Source organism: Magallana gigas, chromosome 6, assembly GCF_963853765.1.
Source record: "Magallana gigas chromosome 6, xbMagGiga1.1, whole genome shotgun sequence".
Lineage (NCBI taxonomy): Eukaryota > Metazoa > Mollusca > Bivalvia > Ostreida > Ostreidae > Magallana > Magallana gigas.
In genome coordinates this window covers 39,063,889-39,074,962 of record NC_088858.1, presented here as the reverse complement: position 1 = coordinate 39,074,962, position 11,074 = coordinate 39,063,889, and the positions used below count along the sequence as shown (strand labels likewise).

General features: G+C 33.1%; 2 protein-coding genes across 4 annotated transcripts; one reads left to right on the top strand and one right to left on the bottom strand.

Moving 5' to 3' along the window:
- Positions 1-997: 997 nt before the first annotated feature.
- LOC105341765 (ribosome biogenesis protein NOP53) lies at positions 998-6,816 on the bottom strand. 2 transcript variants are annotated; one of them, XM_011448455.4, is made up of 14 exons: positions 6,682-6,816; positions 6,242-6,312; positions 6,030-6,126; positions 5,629-5,813; positions 5,223-5,269; positions 4,899-4,988; positions 4,667-4,774; positions 4,304-4,489; positions 4,044-4,099; positions 3,758-3,877; positions 2,912-2,978; positions 2,712-2,788; positions 2,437-2,491; positions 998-2,281 (listed from the first exon to the last, which is right to left on the bottom strand). In XM_011448455.4, the coding sequence occupies exons 1-13, from the start codon at positions 6,804-6,806 to the stop codon at positions 2,437-2,439; spliced, it is 1,284 nt and encodes a 427-aa protein (XP_011446757.3). In that variant the 5' UTR covers positions 6,807-6,816; the 3' UTR covers positions 998-2,281. The 2 variants fall into 2 exon arrangements, with proteins under 2 accessions (XP_011446757.3, XP_011446756.3); XM_011448454.4 differs by having other exon boundaries at positions 2,441-2,491.
- Positions 6,757-10,360, top strand: LOC105341766 (prostaglandin reductase 2). 2 transcript variants are annotated; one of them, XM_011448456.4, is made up of 8 exons: positions 6,763-6,891; positions 7,083-7,201; positions 7,308-7,514; positions 7,610-7,780; positions 8,079-8,288; positions 9,250-9,371; positions 9,478-9,565; positions 10,034-10,360. In XM_011448456.4, exons 1-8 carry the CDS (start codon positions 6,852-6,854, stop codon positions 10,142-10,144), a joined length of 1,068 nt encoding a protein of 355 aa, XP_011446758.3. In that variant the 5' UTR covers positions 6,763-6,851; the 3' UTR covers positions 10,145-10,360. The 2 variants fall into 2 exon arrangements, with proteins under 2 accessions (XP_034323866.2, XP_011446758.3); XM_034467975.2 differs by lacking the exon at positions 7,083-7,201 and having other exon boundaries at positions 6,757-6,891.
- The last annotated feature ends 714 nt before the right edge of the window (positions 10,361-11,074 follow it).

The following is an 11,074-nucleotide window of genomic DNA, read 5'->3' as shown; positions in this document are numbered from 1 at the left end:
CATTTATACTGATCTTATATATGACCTCCAAGCCAGTTTGTATAAATGGGTACAATTTGTGACACATTAATGTTTACCGAAATTTATCTATTTTTCTGCTTGCTGCTTGATTTTAACCATCCCCCCAGTGCTCCCAATTGAACATTTTAAGAACCAACATTCATCAGTTCTTAGGATGATGTAAATCATAGAAATCTTTCCCTATAAAAATGTACAACTCTATAGCCTTGTAAACTATACATGTACCATCTATCAGTGCAGCATTTTGCTACATGATATTAAACAAATGCCCCATAATTATATTTTTATCCGCAAATCTTAAATTTTTTAATTGCTGTGCCTTCTACATCATCAACAGCCATTTGTTCATGGTGCCATAGGCAATGAAAAAATATAAAATAGCTAATAATAATCTCTAAGATTTGAGTTAGGATATGGTAGATATAAAGTAAAATTATAGCTGTGAATAATTTTTATAACTGTAGTTATAAATATGACTTCCAAATTTTAACAGTACACAGATCTTCCTGTGCTGTACTGGTGCTTTACAGTGTGTTTAGATTGTTAGGCTACATAATAATACTATTATAACCTGCATTACAGTGAATTACAGAATACCAGTAGAGTTTTCAATAGCTTGCTAGATTGATCAATAGAGTATTCAATTTGGTCAGCAAGGTATCACGTTAGGTTTAAATCTAGGTCATGTGATTACTCAGGTATGACAGCAATAGAGTGAGTTAATCTGGTTTACATTTGCACATTTTGGGCCTTTTTGTTTCTCTCTGTTATCCTACATTACTGCTATAAAAGTCTGAACTAATTAAGCAGTCAGCACAAAAAAAACTATTAGTGCTGTAAGATGCACCAGGAATCAGGGAACCAAAATGTTTAATGATTTTTTGCAGTGAAAAATACCTCCTTTTTTAAGTTATGCTTTTCTCTTTTGTTTGTTTCTTCAGAACTGCCTTTTGAATTACATTTTTTGAAAAACAAAATTCAAATTACTCCATGCAAGCAGAATTGGTGCTCTATAGAGTCCAGTGCTGTCCAGGTGAACATTCTTTTCTATGAATAGAATAGCTAACAATAGGAGGGAGTGTTCTAGAGGTTTTCTTTGTGTAAAATGAATGGGTTGAGTGCAAAATAACAATCTACACTAGAGTAACCACAGGACCTAGATTTAAACCTGATGTGATACCTTGCTGACCAAATTGAATACCCTATTGAGCAATCCAACAAGCTATTGAAAACTCTACCGGTATTCTGTAATTCGCTGTAACAGGGCATGACATAAAGAGCTTTAGGCTTGGAGATTTCCAACAAGTTCCATCACCCATGCAACATTTTCTCAGATATTCATGTACATTCTAAGCTCAATGATCAAATCAGCATTATAGGAAATTGAGGTACAAGTGCAATACTTCTAAAATCACAAAATAACACGAGGATATTTTCTAACAGTACTGTTTCTATTCTAACATGCATGCCTTCCCCAGCATCAAATGGTTTGCAAAATTTGAGCTCATTTTTTACAACTAAACATACCGGTACATTTTCTATCTTAGTATAGATCTATTATGTACAAGAAAGTTGTTTGTTATGTTACCGGTAAGAATTGGATTGGACTTGTTTCGTACATAACTGATAAAAGTGTGCATGTTGAATGCTTAACCTTGATGCTGTTGCGTGAACTATTCCTGTGTAATGAAGCCTATAGATCTTAATATTTCTACCTTATTGTTGGTGTTTTGTATACCTATATAATTTTACTTAATACTAGGTCTGGTCGAGTTTTGTATTTTGTAATGAATTACTTTCTGTATGTTTTTTTATTTTGTTAATATACTTATGTTACAGTACATAGAATAAACCAAACAAAAATCGATTGAAAGTATTGATCTTTGACTTCAAGCTCTTAATGACAGCATTACATTTAGAAGTTGTAATTTTTTGCTGTCTTTGATGGTTATTGAATATATTAATGTTATAAAACCATACATCGGTTGTTAAAAGCAATTTTTTCCTATATATAGTTCCGTACACTTCTTGATTGAATAATTATGTCTGAATGAAATATTTGATTACTTTGATTGCAGTTAGAATGCATTTTACCAAACAACTCTTTGTTAGAAGCAGCATATAACAATGCTTCTTTGTATTAACAGATTTCTCAATCACATACAGGTATATTTGTAAAAAGAACAATACAGATTGTTTGAATTAAAAAAAGATTTAATTAATCAACAAATGAATACAACAGAACAGCACCTTCCATCATCTGAAAAAAAAGACAGAGATCTTATTGCTAATAGTTACCAATTCCTCTCTACATTAATATATTACAGCAGGTAAAAAATATTCTTGTAAGTTTATTTCAAAGCATCTGGATTTCATTGTTAAAAACATACAAAAAACATTCCAAAGTATTTGTACCTACACTTTGTGACTTCTCTTAATGACTGTTTTTCTCTTGTATTTTCTGTATTTCCTGCAAAAAAACAAATATTGTCCATAATGGTTAAGATTAACGAGAATAAATTAAATAGTGTATAACATTGAATGACTCTTGTGGATAACATGCATATTACATCTGGTATATGTATATTTACATACATGTAATCTGAAAAAACTGTTCATATTATAATACTTTTCTATCCTACCAACATTCTGAACATTTCAATGACAGAAGTAAATGAATGTCAGCTTACTTGGCCTCTTGTCTGGGTTCCATAATGTTTCTCTTTTCAAAGCTCTTCATTCGGTCAACAAATAAATTTCCTTCAGGCTGAAATATGGTATGAGTCATATAAACAAAACAGAAAATTATGATGCTGAAGTATATATACATATATGTATTAAAAGAATCACAGTTGTATAACAATTTTAGTACCAGTAAGTATTTGTTTACCTTAAGTTTCCTTAGTGATCCCTCTAATTCACCACTTAACTTGATCTCCAGTAAAGGCTCCTCAAATCTACATGGTGTTAAGGATTATCCCATGTCTCTCACAATAAAAATTACAACATCACAAAATAGGATCAACAGTTGTCATGCAGGGTTTACAATAATAAGCCAGATGCACAGACTGTACATGTACAGAGTTCAGAATGTGTGTTCTTTACCATACAAAAGAATATGGAATACTGTGGAATCATCAAATTTTGTGGGCGAATTTTCGTGGATTGCTGAACTTTTTTGAGGTTTGTGGGGACAGAATTTCGTGTATTATCTTACACCCACAAAAAGAAATATTACTTTATAACCCTAATTTATTAATTCGTGGAGGATATTTATTCGTGTATGAGAGTTCCCCATAAATTCCACGAAATTTGAGCCACCACAAAACCTAATGATTCCACAGAAAGTGTTTATTTAACTGTAAGTGTGCAAATATGAAGGTCAAATAAATACATTGCAGAACAGATGATGTATCCTGCTACCAAAGTGAATATGTTATGCAAAATAAAATAAAATACTTGCTTTTAGCTACAGCTAGAAATCATTGTTGGCCAAGTGTCTGATTTGTTTCCACTGTGAAGGGATACGATTTGGACACTTAGCTAGCAAAGATGCAAGTACATGTAGAAGATTTGCTTTTAAGGACAAACAAAAGCTTGCTCTTATCTATAAATAGAATTACTTTAAGCTACAATACTTTTGCTTTTGCCATAATAGAAAATATTGTTTTAGCTAGAGGGAAAATTTGCTGTCATCTAAAAACAGAAGACATGCTGTCAGAGTATTCAAGGATACTTGAGTCTGCCGAGTTTGCGAGTCTGTAGACCCTGAGACTGCCATTTCTGCCTCCTCTCCTGGGCCTTCCTCTGGAGATCAGCCTCTCTTTCATCTAGTTCTGCTTTCATTGACTTCAACCTGGAGAACATTACAATGAAATTTGGAAAAGTAGAAGGAAAGTCTACAGTTACATGTTGCTACATATTGACCAAAAAAATAAAACCATTTCCAAAGAAGTTTTCATATTTCATTGAAATACAAAAACACTGCATTGACTGTTCACAATGCCAATGATAATCATTACCTGAAAATCTCATTTGCCTTGGTTTTATCCATCTTTCCTTGGGCTTTTAATTTTTCCTGAGGAAAAAAATGAAATTTTTAGATCCAACAGTAGATAAAGTCACAACACCTTCAAGTATGCCCATTATTCTTTACACGTACAGTATAAACCTTTTCCCTGTAACATATAGTTTACATGAATAATCTGACCAATAGAATAACCAAAAAATAAGAAAATAAAAAAACTCCAAACAATGTCCATCTTCAAATCCCCCAACAAACCTGCATCTTTTTCTTTTTCTCTTTATTCCGTTGTGTTCTTGTCTTCTTGGACTCCCTGCGTACGGGCGGATTCACAGAAATCCTGTCTAGGTCCTCTGCATTTATTGCATCATCTCCATCTTCCTCTTCTTCTTTCAATTCTTCCTTATCCTTGATGCCTTCAGACATTTCTGAGAGCCAGGTTCTCTATAACAAGAAACCAAAGTAAGGAGTAAAAGGAGAGTAGGAGAGTTTTTTCCCCTTGTAACAAAATTTAGAAAAACTTTATTAATGGAAGAATTACCATTAATAATTTGTTTTCAGGGTACCTACTTATTTTAGCAAAAAATAAATTCATGAGTGTATATATACATACACACATACCTCAAGTGTTTTTGGGTCCACTTTCTTTATCTCCTCCTCAAATTTCTGTAACTTCTTCTCCTCTAGTAACTTCTTTTCCTCAACTTCATGTGCTTTGCTCAAAAGTTCCTAACAAAATAAAAAAACAATCCTTCCTCAAATGTAACCTTAAGTTAAAATAAATGCAGTTGACTCTATCAAAATATTTTGAGAGAACTTTCTTGACATACAGCAGTAGTTATTGTGAGATTACCTGATAATCTTCATAATCTGGATTATATGAAGCCCCAGGGTGAGGAACTTGTACTGCTGGCAGGTCTGAAGGGGCTTTCCTCTTTGGCCTCTAGGGAAAACAAAAAAAATCCCTTAGATTAAACTTTATTTTATCACAAATTACCATTCAGTAAACTTTGCAACTACACGTATTATTTACCGGTTTATACATTTACAGACACAAAGACATTTTATCTTATTTTAATGTATACAAATAAATAACTAACAAATGAAAACCATATTCATGAATTGATCTTGTATACATCAATTGTTCAAATTAAATACATGTAAAAGCAATTCCTACTTTCACTAAAGGTTTTGCAAATGGGTCCACTGGTTTCTTAGGTTCATCTGCAACATATAAAATTCTACAGTGATTATCAAAACAAGAGACTGTAAATTTTACCGGTAGTTGTCTTAATGGATACAAAATGTTAAACAATAACAAAGAAAGCAGAGTAAAGCATAGATAAAAGCTTTCATTGTGAATGGGTACAACTGACCATCTTTCTAAACGCTAAAATTGAAATAATGTTGTATAGATATGGTGCTGTGGTTGATAAGAAATGTCAAGGGACGTTGACCGAGGCACCTACTTGTAGATGTAAGTAAAAGGGGTATGTTGACTTAGTTTACTACATAAATATTTATCTGTGCATAAATCACAAATATTTTTTTGGCTACAAATTCAAGTGACACAAGCCACTCACCGTCCCACAGGTTGTAAGAAGCAACCACTATGGAGCCCTTAGTTCTGTCCTTTTTCAGCCTCTTTTCCTGGACTAGCTTTCTCTGATCCTCTGCTTTAAGTTCTTTTTGTGTTTTCACACCACTCAGTACTTTCTCTTTGATATGTGGAGCTTGTTTGTCCTTGACCTTTCTGGATGGCTGAGGTCTATGTCACACAATGGAAAAATAAAAGATCACTCAATGCATGCAATGCTCACTGTAATACCGGTAAATTATTTGTGATGGCTTCTTTTTTCTGTTTTTCAAATAGTGTATGTTCAATATACCATATATTACCATTTATGAAATGAAACACAGATTTATAGTACTTTCATTAATTTTAGATATTAATATATATATTTTTAAAATTGATTTGACTTACTTGCGGGCTAATTTGATCTTTGGATCTGGCATTAAATGTGAGTAACATTTCAACACTTTGGGTTCCTTCCTTCTTTTCTTTTTTGGAACTGGTTCTTCTAAAGTTTAAAAAGTTCATTTCAATTGAATAAAACACATCATATTTTATGAAAAATACTGTACTACAATATATATCTTGATAAGAAGTGATAAAAAATTAGTACTAAAAAATACCTGTTGCAGTTGCTGGTGCTTTTCTCTCTAATGTGAAAAGTTCTGCATCTAGCTTTTCAGCAACCAATCCACTGTTTAATGAGAGTAATACAACATATGATTGTTAGTCAAATACAATCAATAATAGAAAACAAATCATACTGACATTTTAAAAGCAAATGCAATCCATTCCAAGAGTACTTTTAATTAATATCAACAGATCAAGTCAATAAAGAATTGGATTCCATGCTAATGACATGGTATAAAACTAAAACAATACACATCACATATCCTGTATCCTGTGAAAGATTAAATACATGTGATTACAATGTTTTAACTACTCATATTTGTAAACAACCAGCTGTTTCCTCGAGGAAATTCTGGTTAACAGGCTTAGTGTGTATAATTTACACTAGTTTAGGAATAGCAATTATGTCGCATGTATTCACATAAAGTCCTACCCAGTTCTTTCTTGGAGTCTTTCATCTTCTAAAAATTCCTCTACGTCTGTTATATCTACTTTTCTCCATGCCTTTTTCTTGTTTTTAGCAAGGCGTGATTTTTTTCGAGGCACGTTGGCTTCCATCTTTTGTTTTCCTACCTCCGTGAAAAGGAGAGTTCACCGATAAAAATGTCAACAAATGCGCATGTGATTCTTGTAAAAAGACCGGGTATGTAAATTTATGCAAGGTTTGCACATTGTTTTAAAATATTCCATTTATAATTTTATTAAGACTTTTTTAGGCAAAGTTAGCTCGGATGATAAATTTTGAAAGTTTATTTCTTTATGTATTTAGTCAGGTCAGAAATTGTAACGAGTTATATTCTATACTGTATAGTTTCTAAATTATGAATTTTTAAGGTACCAATGGAACTCCAACAGCTGACAACTTTGGTTTTGAAGAGTGTCCTTTCCCTGCAGAGCTAGAAGCAGGGGAGATCCTAATCAAAACTCTATATTTGTCTGTAGACCCAGCCCTGGTAAATCAAAGAATTGACCAACCATTCAAAGAGATATATATGGATTACTTGATGCTTGAGCTAGAGAAATGACAATATGGACACAATTTTCAATTTGATTTTGTAGAGGTGTAGAATGAATGAAGACACAGGTGTACATTATGTGACTCCATGGGAGATCGGTAAAGAAATTGGGGGATTTATTGGGGTGGGGCAAGTCATCAAGAGTTCAGATCCAGCATTTTCCCCAGGGGACATTGTGGAGGCTCAGGCTGCATGGCCCTGGGTTGCGCTTTTCAAACGCAAACAAGAGGAACAAAATCCACTCAGAAAGGTGAGAGAGAGTTGTGATCTTATTTTTAAGTCATCAACTACCAGTCATTAATAAGTATTATTTATCATTCTTTGATTGTCTTGCAACAATTGCAGGTAGATACTTCTTTGCTTGGAGGAAAACTGACACTACCCCTCACAGTTCTTGGTTTGATTGGACTCACCTCCTACTTAGGTTTCAAAGAAAAGGGTGGCATTAAACCGGGTCAGAACCAAACCCTCGTGGTCAGTGGGGCAGCAGGTGCTTGTGGCTCTGTAGCTGGACAGGTGGTGTACATATGTACTTATCTCTGCTAGCTAAATAAAACAACAAAATATTGAAACAGACATTGAATTGAGACTAATTAATTTTAAGCCCATTGTACATTGTACCATGCGCAATAGACCAGATTTGTTTGTGTTTTATATTGTGCTTTTTTAAAAAGTATCAGAAGAGCTTTAAAGCTTATGAAAAAAGACTAATGAATGTGGTACATGTATTCACAGTCATAGATTTTTTCATTGATTTCAAAGATGTACTTTTTTTTCTCTGTTTCACTAAAATAAGTTTGTTTATCTTTATTAGCTAGGGAGACTTGAAGGCTGTACAAGAGTGGTTGGAATTTGTGGTTCAAATGAGAAATGTCAATTCCTGACACAGGAGCTAGGTTTTGATGGAGCCATCAACTACAAGACTGAAAATGTTAAAGAAAGGCTGGCAGCACTGTGTCCAGACGGAGTTGATGTCTATTTTGATAACGTTGGAGGGGAGATGAGTGATACTGTAATAAGCCAGGTACAAGTATATATGTTATTTGACATTTGACTTGGTGTTCACTTTTATTGGAGTCTTTTTCATATGCGCTGTCTCTTAAGAATAAATTCAAACTTTTATAAAAGTGCAAGCCTTAGGGAATATGGTGAGGTTCAAGCAAACCTTCTTGCCACAAATTTTTTTGGGTTGCTAGCCAGTTCTGTAAAGTTTTTCATATTTGTGAAAGGTTCTGTTCATAGGTTTAATCTTGACTGAGTATTTTCATCTGTCTTTCGCACTGTGCATTTTTTAATCCATTCACACTTGGTAGACTAGATATAGACAATTACATATAGGACACAGCATACTTATGGACGATAGAAAGTCGTGGTCTTTGAATAATTTAAGCAAAATGCATACTATCGATTGTGAGGGAGGAAGACCATACAGTAAAACACGGTTATAGTGAACACGCTTATAATGAATTGACGCTTACAGCGAAGTGAATTTCTTTCCCTTGACTTACCGGTAATATCAAGTTGTAAACTTGACGGATATAATGAATAACGCTTAAAACGAAGTAATATCGCCCATCCCTGGGACTTAGTTATAACCGTGTTTTACTGTATCATTATTATTATTATTATTATATGTTACAAGAGTCTCATTTGAGATTTCTATGGGATAGAAATTTCAAAAGGAAAGGGAGAAGAATGTGATAGATATGTACCCCGGTATAAAGGTTTACTTCTTAGTACTCCTTCTAGCACTAGCTAGTGGGATAATCCTGTATCTCTGTTGGTAGAGCGTTGGTTTTTAAACTGAAGGATCTGGAGTTCGAGCGTAGTTGTGGTCATTCCTCTTCTATTATATTACAATATGCCTAGAAGTCCAGGCTGTCTATCAAGGTTGTTGAATTTAAGGCTCTACTGTACTGGGGGAAACACAGATCAAGCATGAAATCTCAAGACTTACAATATACATGTATGTATTTTAATTTCAGATGAACAAGAATTCAAATGTGATACTATGTGGTCAAATAGCTGTATATAACAAAGATGTACCTTATCCACCTCCAATACCAGAGAGCACTGAAACCAGAATAAAGGATATGAATATAAATAGGTTATTACTTTAAATTTTGAACCTTCATGCATTGTAAGCTCTATACAAATGTTTTTGTTGGCAAGAGTTTCGCCACAGAGCAAAAGATGTCTTTTTTATTTTGTAGGACAAGATTTTTAGTGTTGAATTATGCAGATAAGTTTGAGGAAGCAATGACGAAGCTTGCTGAATTAGTTTTATCTGGGAAAATAAAGGTACAATTTTTTCTTTAATAATGAATAAACTTATAAGAATATAATGAATAATCTTTCAAACATGACAACAAAGCTTTACAAAAAATATGGTGGATGCTTTGCATGCCACATTCATAGAACACTTTCATCTTATGTTATCTTATTATTGATGCTTCATTAATGATGGAGCCGATTACATTGTGATTCTACTAAAATGTTTTGAATGAGATAAAGAGCAAATTATTGTCAACTCAGAGATATCCCTTAGACACTGGAAAATAAATATATACCAAAACAGCTGCTAATCATGATTCTCTTTTTACTTTTTGGTACATGGAATGTGCAAATTTCTTAAATTGGTACATGTCTTAATTGTGCTCTATATTGTTGGATGGGTTATGGCCAAGGAAACCCAAGACCAAATACGGTACATATATTTATTATGCCAAGGTTGTGACAGAGAAACAAGTTGTTTTTTGTTTGTTTTAGGTAAGAGAAACAACTATGGAGGGCTTAGAAAATACAGGAAAAGCTTTTGTGTCCATGATGAATGGAGGAAACATTGGTAAGCAGATTGTCCATGTGGCTGATCCCTCCTAAAAGTGTGCATCTCTCCAGCCATGATACTCCAGGGGACACACCACTTAGTATCACACAGGGCATGTTTTAGTTTATTTGGATGACTGATGATCAACTTCATACCTCATAAATGACAATCATTGTGATGTGATACATAAACATACGTTGTTAAGCATTATTTTTTGACATGTAATTGTTCAAATGTTTTATAATACAAAAATAAATTCTTTAAAATTAGGAGTTTTTTGGTGTTTTATTTTTTTGGTTATCCTGAACATTATTTACCATTAAATGAAACAAGTGACCCACAGTTCTTGTATAATTCTCTATTGAAATTTTTAAATATGAAACTCTTTAAAAATGTAAAACTCACAGATTATTCTCTTATATTCCAAGATTTGACAATACATGATACATACAAAGAAGCCTACTTTATTGGACAAATTCTAAGATCTGCATCAACTGGTGGTTACTGATCAATCTCTATTATCCAAAGCCTCAACATATCAAATTTATAAACTTAAATGACTTCAGTCCAGGTGAGCTAAAAAGTCTCAAGATGATTTCCACTGGTGTATTCAAAAAAGGAAAGGTCAATAGGTTTAGTGAATCTTTATTTTGGATATTCAACAAATTAAACTGTAATCAAGAAAATGTATGTAGAGGTGTATGTGCATGTACATGAATAGCCAACAATTATTATTACTGAGAGAGTTAATCTGTATAAAATATTTGAAGAAAAACGCTTTATGAATTTCAAATTTAGACAAGATAATGATTATATTACCTGCACAAGTTCATTAGTTTTCTTGTTTTAAAACTTTTTAATAAGTAATATTGATTCATGTATATGAACATCCTCTGCATACTTGACAACAATAAAATTGCACCATCAACATATAAAATCTTTGCATAGTTCCAATATCAAAACTGACGAGAGTAAATAATGTT

Coding starts and splice junctions, on each gene's coding strand:
- LOC105341765 (XM_011448455.4), bottom strand. CDS start 6,806: ATGGAAGCCAACGTGCCTCGAAAAAAATCACGCCTTGCTAAAAACAAG. Junction 5,270..5,628: donor TTCTTACAACCTGTGGGACG/GTGAGTGGCTTG, acceptor TATATGTTGCAG/ATGAACCTAAGAAACCAGTG. Junction 2,492..2,711: donor GAACCCAGACAAGAGGCCAA/GTAAGCTGACAT, acceptor GTTTTTTTGCAG/GAAATACAGAAAATACAAGA.
- LOC105341766 (XM_011448456.4), top strand. CDS start 6,852: ATGTCAACAAATGCGCATGTGATTCTTGTAAAAAGACCGG. Junction 6,892..7,082: donor GATTCTTGTAAAAAGACCGG/GTATGTAAATTT, acceptor TGAATTTTTAAG/GTACCAATGGAACTCCAACA. Junction 7,515..7,609: donor AACAAAATCCACTCAGAAAG/GTGAGAGAGAGT, acceptor CAACAATTGCAG/GTAGATACTTCTTTGCTTGG.